At 39.9% G+C, this 22,917-nt stretch overlaps 1 protein-coding gene across 1 annotated transcript in view; it reads right to left on the bottom strand.

The window, feature by feature from the left end:
- Positions 1-262: 262 nt before the first annotated feature.
- The window catches only part of LOC138959659 (transmembrane channel-like protein 7), a gene marked incomplete in the record, with an annotated part of 71,013 nt that continues 48,358 nt past the window's right edge, over positions 263-22,917 (bottom strand). Inside the window, 8 exon segments of the mRNA XM_070331236.1 lie at positions 263-5,488; positions 6,141-6,219; positions 6,678-6,845; positions 11,853-11,983; positions 12,736-12,811; positions 15,106-15,219; positions 21,056-21,153; positions 22,112-22,274. Coding sequence (XP_070187337.1) covers positions 5,381-5,488; positions 6,141-6,219; positions 6,678-6,845; positions 11,853-11,983; positions 12,736-12,811; positions 15,106-15,219; positions 21,056-21,153; positions 22,112-22,274 — 937 coding nt within the window.

Genomic DNA, 22,917 nt, shown 5'->3' with positions numbered 1-22,917 from the left:
AGGCATTCTGCAATCACTTTCGTCTTTCGTCTTTTATCAGAAACATAAGCGAAAAACATATGGGAGATAACTCTGTATTCTTGTTTTGATAGATTTTGGCTTTTAGCTCCACTTCTTTTCCTTTACTCCGCGTAGTAATTATCCATCCTGTCAGAGAGACATGAGCGATAGCGTGGACCGATCATTATCAGAATGAGGCTGCATGAGCTATAACTTCAGCGAAGCAAATGAATCACTCAAATAAACACCCCAAGACCAAAACTGATAAGAACTGATTGTACTGATAATTAGAAATACAACATGGTTTATGCATTCTTCCGAATACAGTAGGTAAACATATCACATCACAATGAAACATATCAGGCACCATAATTTGGCCTTCAAATTGAGTCACAAGTAAAAAGTACAAGTCAGTCATTTGATTAAAACACACATACAATCAAACGAACACATTAGGTCAGAGCAGCTCATTTCCTGTTTGGAACATTTTAGGTGTATGTGTAGAACTGTAAATCATGGTGTACCCGAGACGACTGAATAAATGAATAAGCCATGAAAGGGAAATATCAGCAACAGTAAATACAAGGCAGACAATATAAGATGTTTGGTGGCTTGTTGACAGACCAGCTTTTTTGTTGGTCAAAGGGGACCATATCGTCTTTTGTTTCATCCTTATCGACCAAGACCGAAGGCCGAGGTTGATAAATATGAGACAAAAGGCGATATGCTCCCAGACGACCAACAACAAAATGCTGGTCTGACGACAAGCCACCAAACATCGTTTTTGTCATCATTTTGGTTGTGCAACAAAATGCACAATAACCCACAGGGAGACGAATTTTTAGAATCCAACTCCGGGCCACAAAGCATCGTCACAGTAGCTCGAGATAACACGTCAAACTTGTATGTGACGTCAAACGTAGCTTGTTGACGCTTTTCTTCCAGTCTGAAAATGTACAGAGCTGCGATCATACGTGTGAGTTCAGTAAGTGTTGACCATATTTCTTTTCTTTTTAAGTGTTTATGACTTTTTGTTATGGATTTTGGGATTGCAGAGATAAGTTGCAAATCGACCATGAGTCGCCGTGGTAATTATCAACATTGATTGGGTCTTTGAGAGTGAATACTTACAATCGTTGTCCTCGGCAACACAAATCCAAAGCCGCGATGGTTCCACACATCAAACAATCAGCCTGATTCAGGCTTTTACTTTGACAATCCACGTTTCACCTGAAAGCTCAAACCCATTCACCACCTCGAGTTATTGCATGGGGAACATGAGATTTATTTCCCAGGTGTTTGTGACTGAAAACTCGTGAAAATGATGACAATCTGTCTTATTCCATTAGCACAAATTTGGCATGCACATATGCACATGTCAATTTGTCAATTTATTTGCACTCTAGTTAGTAAAGCAGCTCAGAGAAAACAATCATTTAAATACGTTTGGTTTAAGTTGATCAAATATGTAGGTGGAGTTTTTTCCATTATATTCAAGTTCAGTTTGAAGCTTATACTGAATAAAGTGAGTAATGCTTATGGCTAGATAAATAACCCCCAAAATTACAAGAAGGGCAAAGCCCATACGACTCACATGCTTGACCTTGACCTTTACATGACTTGTCAAATAACTAAACCTAGCAATGACATCATACACTAAGAACTGCTTTACACATTTTTCCTACCAAAATACATGTGACCTTGACCCAAGGTCAAGGTCATCCAAGGTCATGCAACACAAAGCTGTTAATTCAAGACATAGGAAGTACAATGGTGCTTATTGGCTCTTTCTACCATGAGATATGGTCACTTTTAGTGGTTCACTACCTTATTTTGGTCACATTTCATAAGGGTCAAAGTGACCTTGACCTTGATCATATGTGACCAAATGTGTCTCATGATGAAAGCATAACATGTGCCCCACATAATTTTTAAGTTTGAAACAGTTATCTTCCATAGTTCAGGGTCAAGGTCACTTCAAAATATGTATACAATCCAACTTTGAAGAGCTCCTGTGACCTTGAAGCAAGGTAAACCAAACTGGTATCAAAAGATGGGGCTTACTTTGCCCTATATATCATATATAGGTGAGGTATTCAATCTCAAAAACTTCAGAGAAAATGGGGAAAATGTGAAAAATAGCTGGTTTTTAGGCAACATTTATGGCCCCTGCGACCTTGACCTTGAAGCAAGGTCAAGATGCTATGTATGTTTTTTGGGGCCTTGTCATCATACACCATCTTGCCAAATTTGGTACTGATAGACTGAATAGTGTCCAAGAAATATCCAACATTAAAGTTTTCCGGACGGACGGACGGACGACTCGGGTGAGTACATAGACTCACTTTTGCTTCGCATGTGAGTCAATAAAAACAGCATAAATGTTGTACCTGCTTTAAAAATGTCCTTTTGTCATATCCAGTTAAGACATAAATACAGACATCCACATAAGTATACACAAATAAGTACATGTAGCATGTATCAGCTAGAGTACTGAATATCAATTTACACTCAAAATAATAAAAATTCACCAAAAGTATCTTTTGTGCGTAAACAATCTGCAAGTAAAAGTGTTGGGAAAAAAGTTCTCCTCAGCAAAATTATACTTTGGAAGACAATCATATGTAAGAATGTAATAAAATACCATAGTAAGGAAGACAGAAATAAGATTATTCTTCTGGAAGAATTGGTATGAAACACCCATGCGAACATCACAGTGTCAACTGATTTCTACCATTAGAGCTGCATTAAACACACTGCTTATAAGCAAGGTTGTAGTTAGTCTTAGTTAGCTGGAGTACACTGGTAACAACACAGATTTAACATAATTTTAACAACTGCACCACGCTGCGCACACACAGTGACACACACACACACACACACACACACACACACACACACACACACACACACACACACACACAGCAACACACACACACACACACACACAGCCATTTCACTCACTGACTTTAATTTTGATAAAATATAATGCCAGAAGTATCAAAAATAATTCTGGTCCAAGTAAGTGTCAGTTGTAAATGTTTTAACAGAGGAACCTGTTAAGACAGAACAAATTACTGAGCAAACTTGTCCTCTCACAACAGACAGTCCTTCATGACAAATAGCCAAGTTAAATTTACAGACAATCTTACAATATAAAGGGTTAGGTAACGGGAACTGTTATAAAAAGGTGCATATTCATGAAAAGGTTGTGTGGTTTTACACAAAGATATTCACAGGAAATCCCATAGGGCTTTATTTTGAAAAAATGCGCAGTCAAATTATTACAAAAGATTCAATAACAATTGTTTCCAGAGTAAGCTCTAGTAAGTACAGCACACACACACAAAAAACTCCAAGAACATATTCACACATAACTTACATTTTATCAGAAAAGTTAGTGAAAAAAATATTGAATCCTGTCATGCAATCTGGCACTATGTACATTCTTTACACAGGTGCAGTAGGAGACAGAGTACATATAAGTGTTTCACACGTTTACATGTTTGCTTCTTTTCCAGTTTTCAAGCCATGCACAGACAGATTTTTTGAAATGTGAAAAGTAATCTGAAATTAAACTCCCAAATTATCATGTAAGAATTGCACATGTATGCAAGCCACAAATATACCTAACAAACACTTTGTGCTAATGCTGTTAAATCAGACGACCATCCTGCAGTCTCTTCCATTTCTTACAAGTCACAAAATGACCTACCACAAGATCTGTAATCAAACATCACAAAAATGCTCAATTACCCTCATCATTGACAACACAGATTGATAATCACAGAGAACTGCTGTCAACACTCCCATATAGAAACACACACACACACACACGGTCCACATCTATGCTTGCGATCAGCAAAGACAATAATTATATATAAGCAAAGTCTGTTCTTTTGAATCATTGCACACACTGAAGTTCGGTTTGTTGTTCTTTGCACAAACTCAGGAAACTGTTGGGTCTTCCACTATAACCCCCACCGCCCACACATACACATCAATTAAGAAAAAAAATCACACTTGTCACCTGCTATTCCACATTTCAATACCTATTTGTGCAACTCATGCAACACAGTCCATTACTACACTCTCAAAGTCATAGAAATAAGTACAAAAGATTATACACATGAACATTTTCAGTGAGGACTGATTCACATTCTGTTACAACAGCCTCCTCCTCCTCTCCTTGTTTGGTGTTGTGTCAACCTGTCACATCAGTTCTAGATCAGCTGTAAGATTTTACTGCAATGCAGCAGTAATGTAATTGCTAATTTGTTGCGATAGCAGACCTGTTTACCCTAAACCCGAGGCAAGAGTACTTTCCCAAAAAGTTGAGTGTATTTTTCAAAAAGTTGGTGTACTTTGCAAGCAAAGCCATATGGGGTAGGGAAAATGTACGCGTGGGTGCAAACGTGTTTGTGTAAAAATAGCATGTCTTGTGAACACCTTCAGAATTTAACTCCTTCCAATACAACAGGAATAAAACAATTTTATTTACCTGTCAGTTTATAGCATTATAACCAGTGTCTTCCAAACAGATTGATAATGAAAAGATGAAGTTCGTGAAATAACATCTGCGGTTGACAGTGGCAAGTTCATTTTTACAATCATCTCAGAAAACATTGCTTCAGCGCGAACTACAGCCTTTTCTTCTGGCAGGATTTGCTTTGCGGGAATGAACTTCATAATTCCTTGGCAGCTTTCAGCGGATTTCTTTGCAGCAACCTTGTCCAGGTGAGTTTTAGAACTGCAGTGTCGTTCGATGTCATATTTCCCAGCATGGGCAACGGAGAAATCTGATTTACAATACTTGCAGTGTGCATGACTTTTTCCCATAGTAGACTCCACAATTCCTGGCCCTTTCTTATTTCTCCAAGAAAATCTGCTGCTTCTGCTGTTTAGACTTGGTACAGTCATCCGAAACTGGCACATTTTTCCGCTTCATTTTGCCATGATTGTCCAGACGATCGCACGTGCCAACAACTGAACAAGGTTTCCACAGCTGAAGACTCGCTGTCATGGTTATCTCCCTTTGACCGAAACCGGTATCAGTTGTACCATTCCGTAATCAGCACACCAACACCGGAAAACGTATTTTAGACTTTTTCTTATGTGTATTTTGTGTGTGTGTCGCGTATTTGCGTACCGATAATAATTTGGCGTACAAAATACGCCCAAATCGTACTGGTAAACAGGTCTGCGATAGTCTTTCAATTTCATCTCTCCCAGTGTTTCTGTCCTTTCAATGTCAGCATTTAATTCATCTACCTACCAGTCCATGGAAATCTTAGTGTGTGTTTGTGTGGAACCAGCTTGTCGCACTCTTCTTGATGTTGAAAAATCCCAAGAGTGAATTCATGTCCATGCTGTGTGTAAATCAATGAAGTAAGTGGGTCTGTGACAGGCCGGTCGTGATACCTTGCAGGTTGCCATGTTTGATGATATCATTCACTCTGGCCAGCAGAAACTGTTTGTCTTTACCCTCCTGAAATTAAAAGGACAGTATGATGTAGCATTGTCAAAATGCAGTCTAATACCACTAGTTCAACTGTGTGATTCAGTGTGACAACTCCATTTATCATTTGTCTTTCATTTCAAAGGGCTATGCATGCTATAGGACAATTAATTTTCAGCTACAACTGTATAACCATAGATTTCATGGAATTTTTTTAATTAAAGTCAAAACTAGACACGTTTTAGTTAAACTGTAACTACTTAACCTGGAAGATGAAATAATGCTGTCAACATGGCAGTGTAAAATCATTGTGGCATATGCCAAACTCTCACCATAAGGTGACCCTGACAGTAAAAAGCTCAGGAACGAAAAGAAAAAGAAGAAAAATGAGCTACTGTTCAATGCCTTATATAGAGATCTACATCCAACTAATACGTACTCTTTGGAAGCAGTCATAATTTTAATAACAATGACAACAAACAGCAGGACCAATTATAATGTTTAAAACACATTTTTTATTCTCACAATATATCATGCATCCTCCTCCTTTCTTCCAATTTTTAACAAAAATTAAGCACACACTAAATTATTCCCCAAATGCAGTTAAACACATGCACACATGCACACACAAACATGCACACACTACAATGACAAATAACTAAAATATTCCCAAGACACTTACAAGCTTGAGTTGCTCTTGCAGAATCTCCTCCATTCTTTTGTATCCTTGTCCCACAGCCCAGTAATAGTAAATCAACAAACTGAAATAAACACACACACACACATAATGACATGATACCAAGCATTAAGCATCAACACCCAACAGAGGCAATGTATATCAGAATTATAAATCTGTTGCACAGCTGTTTCAGACACTAAACTAGAATAGGAGACTATAATTATGTTTCATATCTGTGTATATAGATATTATTATTGTGATCATTAATTATAGCCCCCCAAAACTACTCTCTTGTTTGACAGTTTTAAGTGGACACAAGTCATACACTGACACACACACACACACACACACACACACACACACACACACACACACACACACACACACATTCTAAGTTTTGATTGTGTGTTGGTGTGTGTGTGTGTGTGTGTGTGTGTGTGTGTGTGTGTGTGTGTGTGTGTGTGTGTGTGTGTGTGTGTGTGTGTGTGTGTGTGTGTGTGTCTGCTGAGGCACTCAAAACTGAAGATGTTGTCCACTTACCAGAGAACAATAAAACAAGGCACAAAGAAGGCGGTTGTCCCAAAGAAGAAGAAGATCTCGGACGCCCACACTGGCCAACCCACCACAACATCAGTCAAAGCAGTCCAAGTCATATAACCCTCCCTGGAGTACTGTCTAAAGGGGCCGCAACTCTGTGAAGGGCTGATGCTGAAGCAGAAACAAACAAACACTTTACGGTCTATTCAGTTTTAAAATCCATGCAAACCACTACATTAAGCATCACCATATGGCCACTTCATTTTGGGATTGATGTAAGCATATTAATTGCCTTGACAAAAATTATTATCATGGATGAAATTCCTACAATCTTGTTCAATAATACAGTACAGTTGAACCCCCCCCCCCCCTTTTTTTTTAAAAACAATTTGAGACTTCCTCCCTTTTAAGACCCTGTTTTCTCAGACTTTTTGTTTATAACCTGGTGTAAATTTACCCCCATTTTAAGACTCCCTCCTTTTCAAGGCCTGATTTTCTCAGATTTTTTTAGGTCTTAAAGTGGGGGTTCCACAGTACCGTACCACACAATTGATTGCATGAAAGGCCTGAATGTGCATGCTAAAAGTGGAGACTCTGAACCATTCACATCTTTCGGGGCTGTCCTCTGGCCTTCCTACAAATAGTGCTGTGAATAGAGACTTATAAAACCTATAGGAAAATAGTCCATTATATTTTTGTATGTCCTTTTTTTACCAATTATAGAAAACAGTTGTTACGGTGCTATTATTATGCCCGCCCCAATTCAGTTAAATTCAGAGAGCTTTTTTCCACTACAAAAAAGAGTTTATTGCTAAAACTCGCAAAGTTCATGACACTTGTCATGGACTGTTTGAGAAGCGAGTAAAATTTAATTCTCTTTTAGCTTTATACTCCGTTATCTGTTTTGTGTTGTTTGTAATAGTATTTTTGTCCTTATGTTAACTCACCCATCACCCCCCCCCCTCCCCCTTCCCCCCATTTCCCATAGTAAAGAAATGTATGTAATTACTTTGTGTGTTTTATTATTATTATTATTATTATTATTATTATTATTATTATTATTATTTATTATTATTATTGTTGAATTGTTTCTTGTATTGTTTTTGCTCTCCCTCACCCCTCAACTCCCTTTTCTGTACATAGCCTGATTTCTTTTTGTTTTAGTTCCTTTTATTTGGTGTTGAATGAAATGTGTTTTTATTGTGTTTTTTAATTTTCCATGTACCCTCACGGGGTTTTATCGGAATAAAACTTGACTTGAACTTGAACTTGTCTGGAAAAAAGAACCGCTCATTTCCATGACTGTGTAGCCGTGTGGCGATTTGACGTACAGTACTGTTGTTCATTTCTCTCGTTACCTACCCCAATTATTCCCCTTGACCATGCGTGTATGTGTTTGTTCCGCGGTGTCGTGTAGGTCGTTGTTCCGTGATGCGTGTATGTCTTTGTGCGTAGATGCTGCGTTTTAATTGGTTAATCCTTTAACGGGTGCGTGCGCATCCACCCCCGACAGTGCGAGTTCGGGCAGTCTGTCCGGTGATTTCGAAGTGTGAAGACGTGTCAGTGCGCTTTAGCCTTGAGAACGGTGTTCTATTTGAAACAGTTCTTTGTGTTGGTGTGACATCTTTTAAAATACAGATAGCCTATGCTGGATTGTGAGTATCATCTTTGACCTGTGGTTTAATAGCTGATTTACCATGCCTTGATTGCCTGTTGTATTTTGTCTTGCATGAATGGGTTAGGTCACTGCGCGTGTCATCCATGACTGTTTCTGATTTTATTTGTTGTTTCACTTGGATGAACTTGTATTTGTTTTTTTGTGTTTGATTAATAAATGTCATATTCAGCTAATCCCTAGGCGTTGTACCTGCGAGGACGCAGTTGGTATAGAGCTGGGGGGGATGTAGCCGTGTGGCGATTTGACGTACAGTACTGTTGTTCATTTCTCTCGTTACCTACCCCAATTATTCCCCTTGACCATGCGTGTATGTGTTTGTTCCGCGGTGTCGTGTAGGTCGTTGTTCCGTGATGCGTGTATGTCTTTGTGCGTAGATGCTGCGTTTTAATTGGTTAATCCTTTAACGGGTGCGTGCGCATCCACCCCCGACAGTGCGAGTTCGGGCAGTCTGACCGGTGATTTCGAAGTGTGAAGACGTGTCAGTGCGCTTTAGCCTTGAGAACAGTGTTCTATTTGAAACAGTTCTTTGTGTTGGTGTGACATCTTTTAAAATACAGATAGCCTATGCTGGATTGTGAGTATCATCTTTGACCTGTGGTTTAATAGCTGATTTACCATCAGCGAGGTGAGTGATTCAGACCATCGGAGTGTGTGTTTAGTTCTTCATTGAGGAGTGAACTGTAAGTAGATGCTGTTTCTTTTGTTTATATTGAATTTTGCTTGTCTATAATATGTTCTGATCGTATGAATGATGCTATGGTGTGCACGTATGTATGTAGCTATTTTATCCTAGTGGCGGTATAGCGTCAATGTCGTTGTTTCGCCGTTGAGACCCAGTTTTCGCGCGCTAGCCTAGTTCTTTGTCTTGTAATAGCGTGTCCTGTGATGCGGGCGCGTCACATCCTGTGTGACGTTATAGATAGCGTAGCGCCCCCTGTAGTAACTTGTGAAGTTATCGGTCCTTGTCAGTGTGTCACGCTCCGATGGTTTAAGAGGTCAAGGGGTGAAGCGTATCCTCAGTTACCTATTGAGTTAGTCCCGTCTCTCCCATTATTTCTGGTGTGCGTTAATCAAAAGTCACGTTATCGCAACCTCTGTCTTGGCGTCTCATTTTATGCTTCCTGGCCTATTTTCCCCCTTCCACTCCACCCTATCACAACTGACACAACTGGAATATAAAAAACAAGTCGCGTAAGGCGAAAATACAACATTTAGTCAAGCTGTCAAACTCACAGAATGAAACAGAACACACTGCATTTTTTCACCAAGACCGTATACCCGCTCGTGGAAAAGGCAGTGAAATTGACAAGCCTGTATAGCGCGGTAGTGGTTGCGCTGAGCGGGATAAAAACACTTTTCTGTACCTCTATTCTTTTTAACTTTCTGAGCTTGTTTTTAATCCAAACATAACAATCTCTATGTTTTTGGAATCAGGAATCGACAAGGGATAAGATGAAATTGTTTTCAAATCGATTTAGGAAATTTGATCATAATTTTTTTAAATTCTTTTTCAGAGCTTGTTTTTAATCCGACTATAACATATCTATATGTTTTTCGAATCAGGAAATGGCGAAGAGTAAGAATTGAAATTACTTTTGGATCGTTTTATAAAATTTTCAGATTTTTAATGACCAAACTCATTAGTTGATTTTTAAGCCTCCAAGCTGAAATGCTTCATCAGAATGTTAATCAATTTGGTACCAACTGAGTGAGTATCCCCTTCAGAGAGCAGCCACCACCACTACGTCCCTCCGTCGACTCCCGGAGTATCACACATTGAAGACTGACAGCAGAAGTACTATTCAAGGAAGGAAGGAAGGAACAGGAACACTGAGACCAAGGTCACCATGAGAGCTACGGGCATGAAGGGCCACAAGAGCCAGGACAATTTTTACTTTTGGATGATTGATGAGATGAGGATGATTATAAGGATGATGCTATGAATTTCCAATTTGGTTTGAGACTATGAGACTACAGTAAAACCTGTCAAATAAGGACACCCTTGGGACCAGACAAAAGTGTCCTTATTCTGCAGGTGTCCTTATTAGACAGGTGCAAGTAAACGCGACAAAGTCAAGTTGAGAGAGAGAGAGAGAGAGAGTACTGCACATGTACATGTACATTTATAAGAAAAACAGAAGCTGTTTAGATTAAACAGAGAAACATTTAATATTGACTGTTGTAAAACAAGTTTAAAAGCTTTTTATCATATCAACTGTATAAATTTAAATTGTTAAAAAGTTACTGGATCTCATTCATACAACACATTCACATTCACTTCATTCTGCACTCATCAGCTTTTGAAAGAATTTGTCCAGCGTTGTCTGAGTGGACCATTGATGGCAATGTGATTCAACGTTTGGTTGAAAACCACTCGAACACGGCGTCATTTAGCTCTTCGTATTCGGTTGTCTTCTTCGAAACCCATTTCTGGTCAGCACGTCCGTCTCCCGATTCCCACAACTTCATTATTTTTTCCCGATCGACGCTGATTTTCGAAATCTGCGTTCTCCCACACCTCTTGTGCAATCGTTCGGCATGATTTCCCACTTTCCAGTTGTTTGACAACATTTATCCTTTGTTCTAAAGTCAGCGCATTTCTTCCTTTTCTTGAATTTGAATTTCTTGCTGCCATCTTGTTAAACACGAATCACTCTTTCGAAGAGAAGATACATTCACTCATACACTTTCACTTCCGTTCCGCCGAACACGTTCCACGCGTTGGATTGGCTGCCTTGGAACTCTAGCAGCCAATCAAATGCGTCGACTTAAAACACTCACCAAGAATAGACTCTATCAGTATTCCAAGCTCTCGTAATCTCTCGCAAACTTCAGAGCATAGCAAAGCATGCGGTACAACGATCTCGTGCGAGCTGCACAAGCCAAGGTTCGAAGTTCTCGCGATGTTCAAAGCATAACAAATAGCGTGTCTCGCGAGAGCTGCTCAGATACCGACTAATATCAACTGATCGATTTATCGTCTTCTTCGTCGATCGAACTTCCCAGCTTGCTGTGGATGTCCGTATTTAGCAGGTATATGACTTATTATGGACCCAAAATACGTGTCCGCGTCCGTAATGCCGAGGTGGCCGTAACGTACAGGTGTTTTACAGTGTAAAGCAGTCCGTGCCGAGACTGACTGTCCGTATTCTGCGAGTGTCCGCTAAGTCCAGTGACCGTATTTGACAGTTTTCACTGTATACGTAACAGGGCAGCACTCTACGCTTACTATCATAATATCCTGGCATCAACCAGGCCCGAGAACTACTGCACCTGCAGTGTTAGTCAGGTAAACAGAACATGAGCACCCTCAAATTCGCATTCATGAAGTGAATGACACTCGGCTGTTTGATTCAGCCTTCCCATAGGAACCAGCACTTTCACTCTGAGTAGGAGCCGACGCTGCCCCCCCCCCAAAAAAAAAACAAAAAAAACCCCAACATAACTCTGATGGGATTCAAACCCACGACCGATGTGCTAACCACTCAGTGTGTTCTTACTTGCCAACCATGTAGCCCACAATGACGGCTACAAGCACAAAGAAGATGAGAAGGATGATGTTGAAGAAAGAGTTGGACTTGGACACCCTGTACGCGTGTTGTGGTGGGGCAAAATTCTTCATCAGGCTCAGCTGAAACATAGAAGTGAGAGTAAGACATGAAGATTTTAATGATATGATCATAGTACAGAGCAGGTATAACTGTAACTGGTTTGCAGTATAGTCTGTAACGTGTGTTTTTTATCCTGTAAATTAGTTCACAGCAAATTTAACACACAATTTTCTTTTCAAATAAACTGACTTCAAAGTAGTAGGGTAAAGGGAGGTAATTTGGATACCCTAAGAACTAGACGTTGTGGCTAGCCTATAGAAGTCTTGTAAGCAAAGACAGTGGGGTTAATTATCTCAAGATTGGGGTTAGACCTACACATATGTGAACAGCCCAGATCATGGCTCAATAAACCCCCAAAAACCCAAAAACCTCTGAAAACCCCCGAAAACCCCATCTAAACTAACTAAATCTATCTTCAAAGTGAGAAGTCATGCCTGATTTATGCTACATGCACCCTTATTTTTGTGTTAAGAGCCGGATTTTCGACGAAGTCGATGCAACAATTTCAATGCAAGGAGCAAGGAAGGTAACTCTTGTTACTCGAAAGCACAAATATTGATGACGTCATGTGATTAGTGCTTCCGCTCCTTCGTAAATCCTCGCACAAACATGAAAATAAAGCCATGAACGGTGAAAGTTGCAGATATAAGTCCTGATTTCAAACAAATATGTAACAAAGCACGATCTAAGGACGAATTTTCTGAATTTTTGATGAGGTTTTCAGAGGTTTTCGAGGGTTTTCGGAGACAAGTACTACCGCATTTTCACTCACCTTATGTAAGTAAAATATTAAAATAAACTTGATAAGAGTCATAGCTGGTAGTAATGGAGCAAAAAAAGTCCCCAACCTGCACAAGGAAATCAAACACTGTCAGCCATAAGCCAAACTTTAGTATCACACTTCTCACAGTCACAGCCATACAAGAACATTCAATGTATTTTGGGGACTATAAGGGGCTTGTTGGAAAAGACGCAACCCCTCACTTTTCAGATTAAAATGCGAAAAATCAACACAATAGGCGCTTCTGGTGTTTTGGGGCTTCTGGTGTATTGGGCGCAAGCCATAGTTATTTTAACAGAGTGGAAATATGTTTGTTCCCAGATGTGCGGCACGATCAAAGCACGTAGTGCACTATAATAGGTGGTTGGCCTTTTGACCTGGGGTCAATGACTGATATTTTCCAGGGATGGCCAAATCGTCCACAGGATCGCCAGGAACTCGCCGGCTGGCCAATGAAAATTCTGGTCAAATGCAACATGTCTGGTTGTGCTATCTAGTTTCAAAGCATTATAAACACTGCAGATGCATCAACTGTGGCCAGCGAAATTTCTGGCGGGCTAGTGACTTTCTTGAAGTAACTCACCAGGCTGGCGAGTTTACATTTTAAGATTTGGCCATCCCTGTTTTCAGACACCTGCATGCCTACCCTTGTTTACAGACACTGACCTTCTGACCTCAGGTCAGTGACTGAGTTTTAATCTATGAGACTGACCCCTTTGATGTCTGAGAGGAAACTTTGCCATGGTCAAAGCAGAAGAAACATGCATCTCGCTACAGAGGAACTGTCCTGTTTCTATGCATAGCGATAGACTCACTCACAATGATTCATTTTAGGACACAAAAGCAACAACACTTGTGTGAAATTTGGAGGCTCTTGCTCCCAAAATAACTGAGAAAATATCAACGTAAAGTTTGTACGAACATGACCCCGCTGTGACTCCAAAATGTGACGGGGGTAAACCAAACTAGGGTCATACTGGCAGATTATCAAACCCTAAGTGTTCATAGTTTCAAAGCTCTAGCTTCAAAAACACCTGAAATAATGTCAATAATAGGTTATCATGAATTGAATATAACCCCCTGTGACCCCAAAACTTGATGAGGGTCCATCAAACTTAGGTCAAGTCGGGAGATTATCAAACCCTAGAAGTGTGCAAGCTGTTTCAAAGCTCTAGCTTCAAACATCCAAGATAACCTCAACGTTAAGTTTTGATGAAACGAACATGACCCCACTGTGACCCAAAATTTGACGAGGGTCAACCAAACTCGGGTCACTTCGTAAGATCATCAAAACCTGAAAGTGCATGTACAAAGTTTCAGAGGTCAGTAGCTTGAAAAACATCCGAGATAACCTAAACGTTGTTTTTTTTCCAAGGATGACCGTCCATCCGGCCGTTTATACAGACGAACACATATGAATCCTAAGGCTCACCAATTACTCAGGTGATCAATAAACAAGTCGCGTAAGGCGAAAATACAATATTTAGTCAAGTAGCTGTCGAACTCACAGAATGAAACTGAACGCAATGCCATTTTTCAGCAAGACCGTATACTCGTAGCATCGTCAGTCCACCGCTCATGGCAAAGGCAGTGAAATTGACAAGAAGAGCGGGGTTGTTGTTGCGCTAAGAAGGATAGCACGCTTTTCTGTACCTCTCTTTGTTTTAACTTTCTGAGCGTGTTTTTAATCCAAACATATCATATCTATATGTTTTTGGAATCAGGAACCGACAAGGAATAAGATGAAAGTGTTTTTAAATTGATTTGGACAATTTAATTTTGATAATAATTTTTATATATTTAATTTTCAGAGCTTGTTTTTAATCCGAATATAACATATTTATATGTTTTTGGAATCAGCAAATGATGGAGAATAAGATAAACGTAAATTTTGATCGTTTTATAAATTTTTATTTTTTTTTACAATTTTCAGATTTTTAATGACCAAAGTCATTAATTAATTTTTAAGCCACCAAGCTGAAATGCAATACCGAAGTCCGGGCTTCGTCGAAGATTACTTGACCAAAATTTCAACCAATTTGGTTGAAAAATGAGGGCGTGACAGTGCCGCCTCAACTTTCACGAAAAGCCGGATATGACGTCATCAAAGACATTTATCAAAAAAATGAAAAAAACGTTCGGGGATTTCATACCCAGGAACTCTCATGTCAAATTTCATAAAGATCGGTCCAGTAGTTTAGTCTGAATCGCTCTACACACACACACACACACACACACAGACACACAGACACACACACACACGCACATACACCACGACCCTCGTTTCGATTCCCCCTCGATGTTAAAATATTTAGTCAAAACTTGACTAAATATAAAAAGGTGGAGAAAGTTGCTACTCACCAGCTTAAGCTTTGGTAGTAAACAATTTCAAGCACATGTTTTGGTATATCAAAATCCTGTTTCCCAAACTCATTCACAAGGGCAGATTTATCCTTGAAGTGGTCAAAAAACCACCTGCAACAAATACAAAATAACAAAATTACCTCATTTTCAAATTCGTATTGTTACTTTTGATATATAACAATCAACTACTCCTTCATAACAAATGCCTCATTCTGTCGGTGTAACATATGTGGCAAGGAAGAGGAGAAAACTGTGCTTACGAGGGCCAACTGAGAAGTACCGATCCCGACCAGGAAGGAATTGACTTGGACATTCAAAACTTGGCATGAATTAAGGAACGTTTTTATGAAGACTTCATGCAAAATAATACGTATTTTCACCAGTTAGTTTGTGTGCCTTCCTTTCTCAAAATACCATACCTCACTGCTTTCCCCACAATGAAGATAACTTAGACAAAGAGCAGTTATCCAATTGTTCGAAAGAAAAAGATTTAGCCCACTTGAAATTCATAACGACATGAGGTAAACGTTTGGTAGGGATCCCCCTTCTTACATCACAGTAAAAAAAAAGAGGTCAGCTGAATTCAGGCTTTTGAGGAAAACCGTTTAAGATGACCAAGTACGGCGTGGAAGACCAACAACGGTCACAACTCAAGAAACCGTTCATGCTGTCTGCGCACTGGTAATGCAAAAGTAACCAATGGGCACCTTTTACATTGCTGATACACTTCCAGCATCAGATGAGAGAGTTTGGAGAATTCTGTGAAGAAATCTGTCCATGAAAACAGTTTAAGCTAGGTGATCCTCAAACTTCTACACCTGTCGAGGATAGAGACTTTAGCCTGGGATAAACTCTATTCTCGAGCTGATTCAGCCCACTGTAAAAAAAAATACCAATGCTTGAGTCGAGGTTAGCTCTATCCTTGCGCTAAAGATTGGGTCAAACTAGCCCCTCGTTTTGAAGCTGGTATTGAGTCTTTTATCAAAGGGTTAGTTGAAAAACAACATGGAGGTTACTTCACTTAATCCTGGAACAAATGCCTCTTCATTTGTTGTTCCGCATTTTGCCTAATCCAATGTCAATCAGTTTGCACAAGAAAACAACGCGAAGCACAAAATGACACGAGAACAAGACCAGAACCCAGTTCTAAGAAACATTTCATCACACTTTTCATGACATCAAGGTGTCCGAACCTCCCCCCGTGTACACTACATTGGGTGTGCACGTTAACGATCCCACGATTGACAAAAGGGTCTTTCCTGGCAAAATTGCTTAGGCACAGTTAATAATTGTCTACCTATACCCGTGTGACTTGGAATAATAGGCCGTGAAAGGTAAATATGCGCCGAAATGGCTGCAATCTACTGGCCGTATAACATTTCATCTCACACGGCATCACTGCAGAGCGCCTAGAACTGTACCCACGGAATATGCGCGATATAAGCCTCATTGATTGATTGATTGATTATATGGGTCATTTAGAACAGAGCGACATCACTTCTCGAATGCTGATTCCTGAATTTAGAATGGCCTTGACATCCAATCATGCGCAGATCGAGCTGCGGAAATCCCCAAGCCAAAAATAGATCGAGGGTAATGCACGGGTTAGTTATATCTTTTCTGTAACCTCGACTCATGCATTGCGCTAAAGTGCTTCCGCTCTCTTCAGGATAACTAGCCTGGACTAAGCTACTATCCCTGTGTTATATTGACCTCAGCTCGTACATACCGACCCAGAACAGAAACACTTTAATATAGATTATTAACATGGCAATTTGCAACATTTTAGTCATTTTACGCTTATTTGAGGCAGATCTTGACGATTTTATGTCCCAACTTGTTTCTGATGATGAAGTGATGAGTTTTTTTCCCCCTAAGTTCAATAAGATGAGACAGTAATTAACTGGTTAATTTTTTTAATTTTTTTTTTTTTAATTTGCCAAGCACATCATGTGGGGCGTTTAATAAGTACCATTGATTGTTACAATATTCCTTATAAACTGTTATGTGTTTGAGCTACAATGGACATTACAATTTTCATGTAGATTACAATACCTCTTTTATTTTTTATTTTATTTTATTTTTAATTCGTTTAATTTAAGTTATTGAGACATCCCAGTGCACTAAGGGATTTATAGAGCAAATCGAGAAAATTCATTATTGAACGAAGCGCATGGCGCTGAGTTCAATAATTATTTTCGAGATTTGCTCTATAAATCCCTTAGTGCACTGGGATTGTTTCAATAACGATATTGTCAGTACCGTCATAGAAAAAAGAAGATTCCAAACGCACATTTTGCTACGCGCATTTGAATAGGCATTAACTGTGTGGTCAGGTCGTGTACAGTAAGATCTACTTTTGTGTGGGGTGTCTCAAGTGTGTGGTGCTTTCGTCACACGCATTTTAATTTCTGTTGGTAAATTCCAGTGTAGCGTTAAGCTGAACAGTGATGATCTTTCAGAGAGACCTCATTTGAACTCGTAGAAAGGACTGTGCTCTTCGTTATTTGCGATTCGAAACTTCCAGTCGAGCTTCGACGGATTGACTGTGCGGAGTGACTCCCCTTGAATTGACCGTACCCCCCCCCCCCCCCCCCCCCCCCCCCGAAGGACTCGACGGTTGGCACATTTTCAAAATAAATGTGGCATATTTCTCGTGTTGTATCTTCCCTCATCGGGGAGTCTGATACTAAATATGAACGGTAAGAATGCTCTGAACCCTACACGTATTATATCCCCATCGTTTTTTCGTTCCCATATGACCAACATGTTAATTTGCTGAGCGGGGTTTGTCGTCTGCTAGGCTAGGGCAATCGAACCACTGCAGTCTGCACTGAGTCTGCACGCATGAGGCAGGCTGGTAATAAGTCTTATATATGGTAAGAACGTTCTGAACCCTACACGTTTTCGATTACGATTGTTCTTGCCTTGAAATAATAATTCGGAAACCATTCATTTACTGAACTGATGCAGTCGTATTTCAGTGTAGTCCAGTGATGTTCCTAGGACTGGAGGGCAACAGGACAAAATGTCCTGAATCAAAAAACTAATAGGACATCATGTCCTGACTACAAAAAAAACAATAGGACATTCAGATCAAGCGAACCAATCATGGCACCTAACCTTTTTAGATGACTCAGAATATATATGAATAAAGGCAAATAAAAAGTGAACAGTTCCAAATTTATTTTATTATTTTAAATGCAACAGTGTTCAGTAGGGTTACTTTCACACACACAGACTCATGCTTCAGAATGTCATAAGTGATCTTTCACACACACACACACACACACACACACACACACACACACACACACACACACACACACACACACACACACACACACACACACACACACACACACACTATGCTTCAGAATTAATGTCATAAGTGACAAGTGATCTTTCACACACTTCAGAATGTCACACGTGATCATTTTCAGTGAGCTTGAACAGCTTTCTATCCTTCTTTAACTTCCATGGCGGGGTAAAAACGGTCTGCAACTTGACTGTCCGTGTCGTCCTTTTTTTAACAAAGCCACTAAAAAGTGTCTGCCCTTTTCCCACGCAAACCTTTTTCTTCGGCGGCATCTTTGCAGAAATGTGGCGGCGGAAGTGTGTCGCTGTCAAAAGTAGCGAGAGTTGTGACTCTTGTAATATTGTTCGGTCGAGAGTTGCGTCCCTTGTGTTATTGTTCGACCGAGAGTGAAAATTGAAGTTCAAGTAGGCCCCGATTCGAACTCGTTTTAACGGGGTTTGATACTTCAGTTTGTACAGATTCTTCTTGCAGTGACCGCTCTAGACGTAATACTATCGGACAATGACCGCTGACTTCGCGATCGGATCGGACATTTGACGGGACAGAGGTGTTTGCAATCGGTCATTTTACAACCTAAATCGGTCTATGACCGATGACCGACGCCTCGGAACATCACTGGTAGTCTGCTACGTATGACAGAGTCGATCGAGTCAGTCTTCCAAATGCTGGTCTATTTATTTATTAAGGAGATTTCTGGCTGGTACGTTATCGGAATAACACTTGTGTTTTAATCTGTTAGCCGCTGGGAATTGTATACTAACTCATCATTTGGTAATGTGGATGATAAGCTACATGCCACTAACACGGCATATGAGAAGAATCTATGCAAGTCGGCGAAAATGAGATGAAACACAGCGGCTTCTATTTTTAGATCAGTGGCACAGGCACATGCAATCTGTCAGAAAAAAACCCACTTATGCTTTAATTGAGAAGCAGGGAATTTATGGTCATTTGGTATTGTGGAGAATATAAGCTACATGTCATTAATTAATTCTGAGGATGAGAGCACAGTCTCGCTCAGGCAAAGGGCGGAAGAATACGCTCTGTGGAAAAGTTAGCGCATCGCCATTAGCCAATCAACTGGTTCACATCAGTCATGTGACACCAGTACTTACTGACAATCTCCTTTAAATGTGTGTGTGTTGTTGAAATATGTGTTGGTGAGACATATGTATGCGTATAACCATCAAACAAACAAGAAGAGCAAACGCTCGATCGAGTCACTTTCGCAGTTCTGAATATTATATGAGGCATCAGATGGACAGGAAGAAATTGCTATTCACAACACAATGAGTCACGTTCACATAAAATTTGAGCCCGGTCACTTTTATAGTTTCCGAGAAAAGCCCAACGTTAAGTTGTGTGTTGCCAAACAGAAAAGGCTAGTTATCTCCCTTGTTTTTCTGATAACGTTCGTAAAAGGCTACAGATGTAAATACTTTGATGTAAAGAATAATCCTACAAAGTTTCAATCACATCCGATGAACTTTGTCAAAGATATAAAATGTCTAATTTTTCCTTTGACGCTGACCTGTGACCTTGAAAAAGGTCAAAGGTCAATGAAACCATCGTTAAAGTGTAGAGGTCATTGGAGGTCACGACTAAACAAAATATGAGCCCGATCGCTTTGATAGTTTCCGAGAAAAGTCCAACGTTAAGGTGGTGTCTACGGCCGGATGGCCGGCCGGACAGACTAACACTGACCGATTACATAGAGTCACTTTTTCTCAAGTGACTCAAAAATATAATGGCTAACATTTTCATAAAATATGTTTGTCTGACATCTAAACATAATAACATCACATGCACCGGTACGCTTCAATAGATCTATATATAGGCCTTCTGTTATTTTATAACCGGTTAATTCTATTTCATACTTCTGGGCCAACTAAGAGAGCATATCAAGGCTAAACACCATAAAGAAGGGTTGTTCCATTAAGACAACGTCCCTGCCCGACAGTCCTTGGTTTCCATGTCAACAAATCATGCATGCTGCTTGGGGATTGTTAACTATCGGCTGTTTTCGCCAGATTTGGCTCCCTCAAACTATTATATGTTTAAAAACATGACGAAGTACCTCAGGGGCAATGCACTACGAAACGGACAATATGACGTCATGACAACTTTTGAGGATTTCCTATGGTTGCAATAGAAAAGCTTCTGTGGCAACGTCAATAAGGCTCTGGGGGTCCGGAGGGACATGTTGAAATGTAAACTTTAAAATTTTCTTGTCTCATTACTGATCAGTTAACTCCTTTCTAGTCGGGCCCGGTACTTTTCAGTTGACCCTCATATTACAGAACGCTTGAAATTGTAAAGTTTATTTCCCTTGCCAATATGAAGGACGGACCTGTACAAAATTACATCATTTAGAACTGTGTCTTGAAGGTTAAACTCAGATCACGCATGCACAAGTGCGCACAGAAAAACACACACACACACACACACACACACACACACACACACACACACACACACACACACACACACACACACACACACACACACACACAGGAGAGAGATTCAGGAGAAGTTGGTTATGGAATAAAAGAGTAGTACACAAATGAGCGCAAAACAAACCTATAAGTATATATATATACATTCAATTTATCATTAAAGTATACTCACTTGCGAGGAAACTCGAAACAAAAGGTAATAAGGAGGAGAGCGATGAAATCCACAATGACCAGTTTGTAAAACTGTTGCCCAACATATGTCTCCCAACACTGTAACAGATCATCTTAAAACTGTGAATACATGCATCTCCCAATTCTCACTGACACATTCAAAACACCTCTGCAATGGAACATCATAAATGTTTTGATGGTAATTGACACAAATGTCAAGATTATGGTACCAGCTTCAAACATGACAACTAATACACTACAAATCTCACACACTCGCATCTTAATTCTCTTCACACTGAAACCATCAAAACTAAAGTGTATAATGCCCATCTGAAGTTAATTACTACAAGCACATGTTCCTACCACCTGACAGCAATAACCAACACTGGCACATTAAACTTCACAAATTCAAATCTCTGTTTCTGTAGCTCGATCTGTCTCTCCCTCCATCCCCTGTGCCAATCTTCCTTTTGTCCAAAGCTCCAGGCTCTCCCTGTTTTGCAGCAATGCAAAATACTAACCAAAATATTTGCTAAATTAACTCAAATGACTGGAAAAATTAACCCCTTTGTTGTAAAATTACACTTGCGCAATGTCGCTCAAAATTCATTAATGACATGAACGCAATCATCCATGGGAAATGCCCTGATCCTGCCTGCAATTGCTGTATTCAAGTCACTGATTGTCTAATGTTGATTAAGGTACACTATGTCATTATCCCAAAGGTACATTCTGGAGGGTTTAAATCGGGTTAGTTTGGCTACCGCTCGGTTTCAAACCTCGTACTGTAATGAGTCAATCTCCGAATTTGACAACTTTTTTTGAAATTGCACAAAAGTCAGACCATTTGAGCTATACAATTGTCACTTTCTGGAAGGGTCATGCATGCATAGGCTGAAGTTTATGTCCCCTATATATGAAGTGATTCGGTCAGCAAATGTAGTAAGTTATTAAAAATGTTGTGGGTTGCATTTTTTGGGGGTCACCCTGCTACAATATAATAATCAAGTACCTCAACTTTTTGGGGTCACCCTGCCACAATATAATAATCAAGTACCTCAACATTGTTCCTTGTATTTTGCCATCTGGCGTTTCCACAGCACGTTGTGATGTTAACCTTGCCTTCTTCAGGACAGTGGTAAGGAATGGAATTTAGCAGCACTTTGTAGTACAGGGTGAAAGTCAATACTAACAGTGATGACATCCGAAGAAAGACACACCTGGAATCATGAAAAACATTAATCAAAATTAGCGCTCAGTGCAACGCTGAGACAAACAGTCTACCCAGGATGGATAACATGCACACAATGAACACCTGAAAGCGACAATGATAGAAACATCACCATGAACATCAACACTTGCCTAAGTTCTCCCTTGAAAAGCTGACCAGCATCTTTCTGTATATATACATACAGATCTGATTGTAAGTATTCATGCAGAAATATGTTAGCTAACACATCCAAAGGCCAAGGCAAGCTAAATATTTCTTTCTGCTGTGAAACCCTGGCATAAAGGTGACTAAGCTGAAGCTGAGCATTTCAAAAGAGTTAATCCATCCTACTCCTCCTGCACCGGGATTTCCCTTTCCAAGCAACATCAGGAAGTGAAAATAATAATGGCTCGCTCTCTCTCCCTCTCTCTGGTCTGGTCTGGTCTGGTCTGGTCTGGTCTGGTCTGGTCTCTCTCTCTCTCTCTCTCTCTCTCTCTCTCTCTCTCTCTCTCTCTCTCTCTCTCTCTCTCTCGCTCCCTCTCTCTCTAAATCAAATAAAGGCGTACTCCTTCACAAAATCCTTTCCGACCGTGCACCGGCACGTGCTTTCATTACAAAATTTAAAACCAAACCAAACCAAAAATTCAATGTCC

This window comes from Littorina saxatilis, linkage group LG2, assembly GCF_037325665.1.
Source record: "Littorina saxatilis isolate snail1 linkage group LG2, US_GU_Lsax_2.0, whole genome shotgun sequence".
NCBI classification, from domain to species: Eukaryota; Metazoa; Mollusca; class Gastropoda; order Littorinimorpha; family Littorinidae; genus Littorina; species Littorina saxatilis.
Note: the sequence above shows the minus strand (reverse complement) of the source record. Positions and strands in the feature narration are given on the sequence as shown.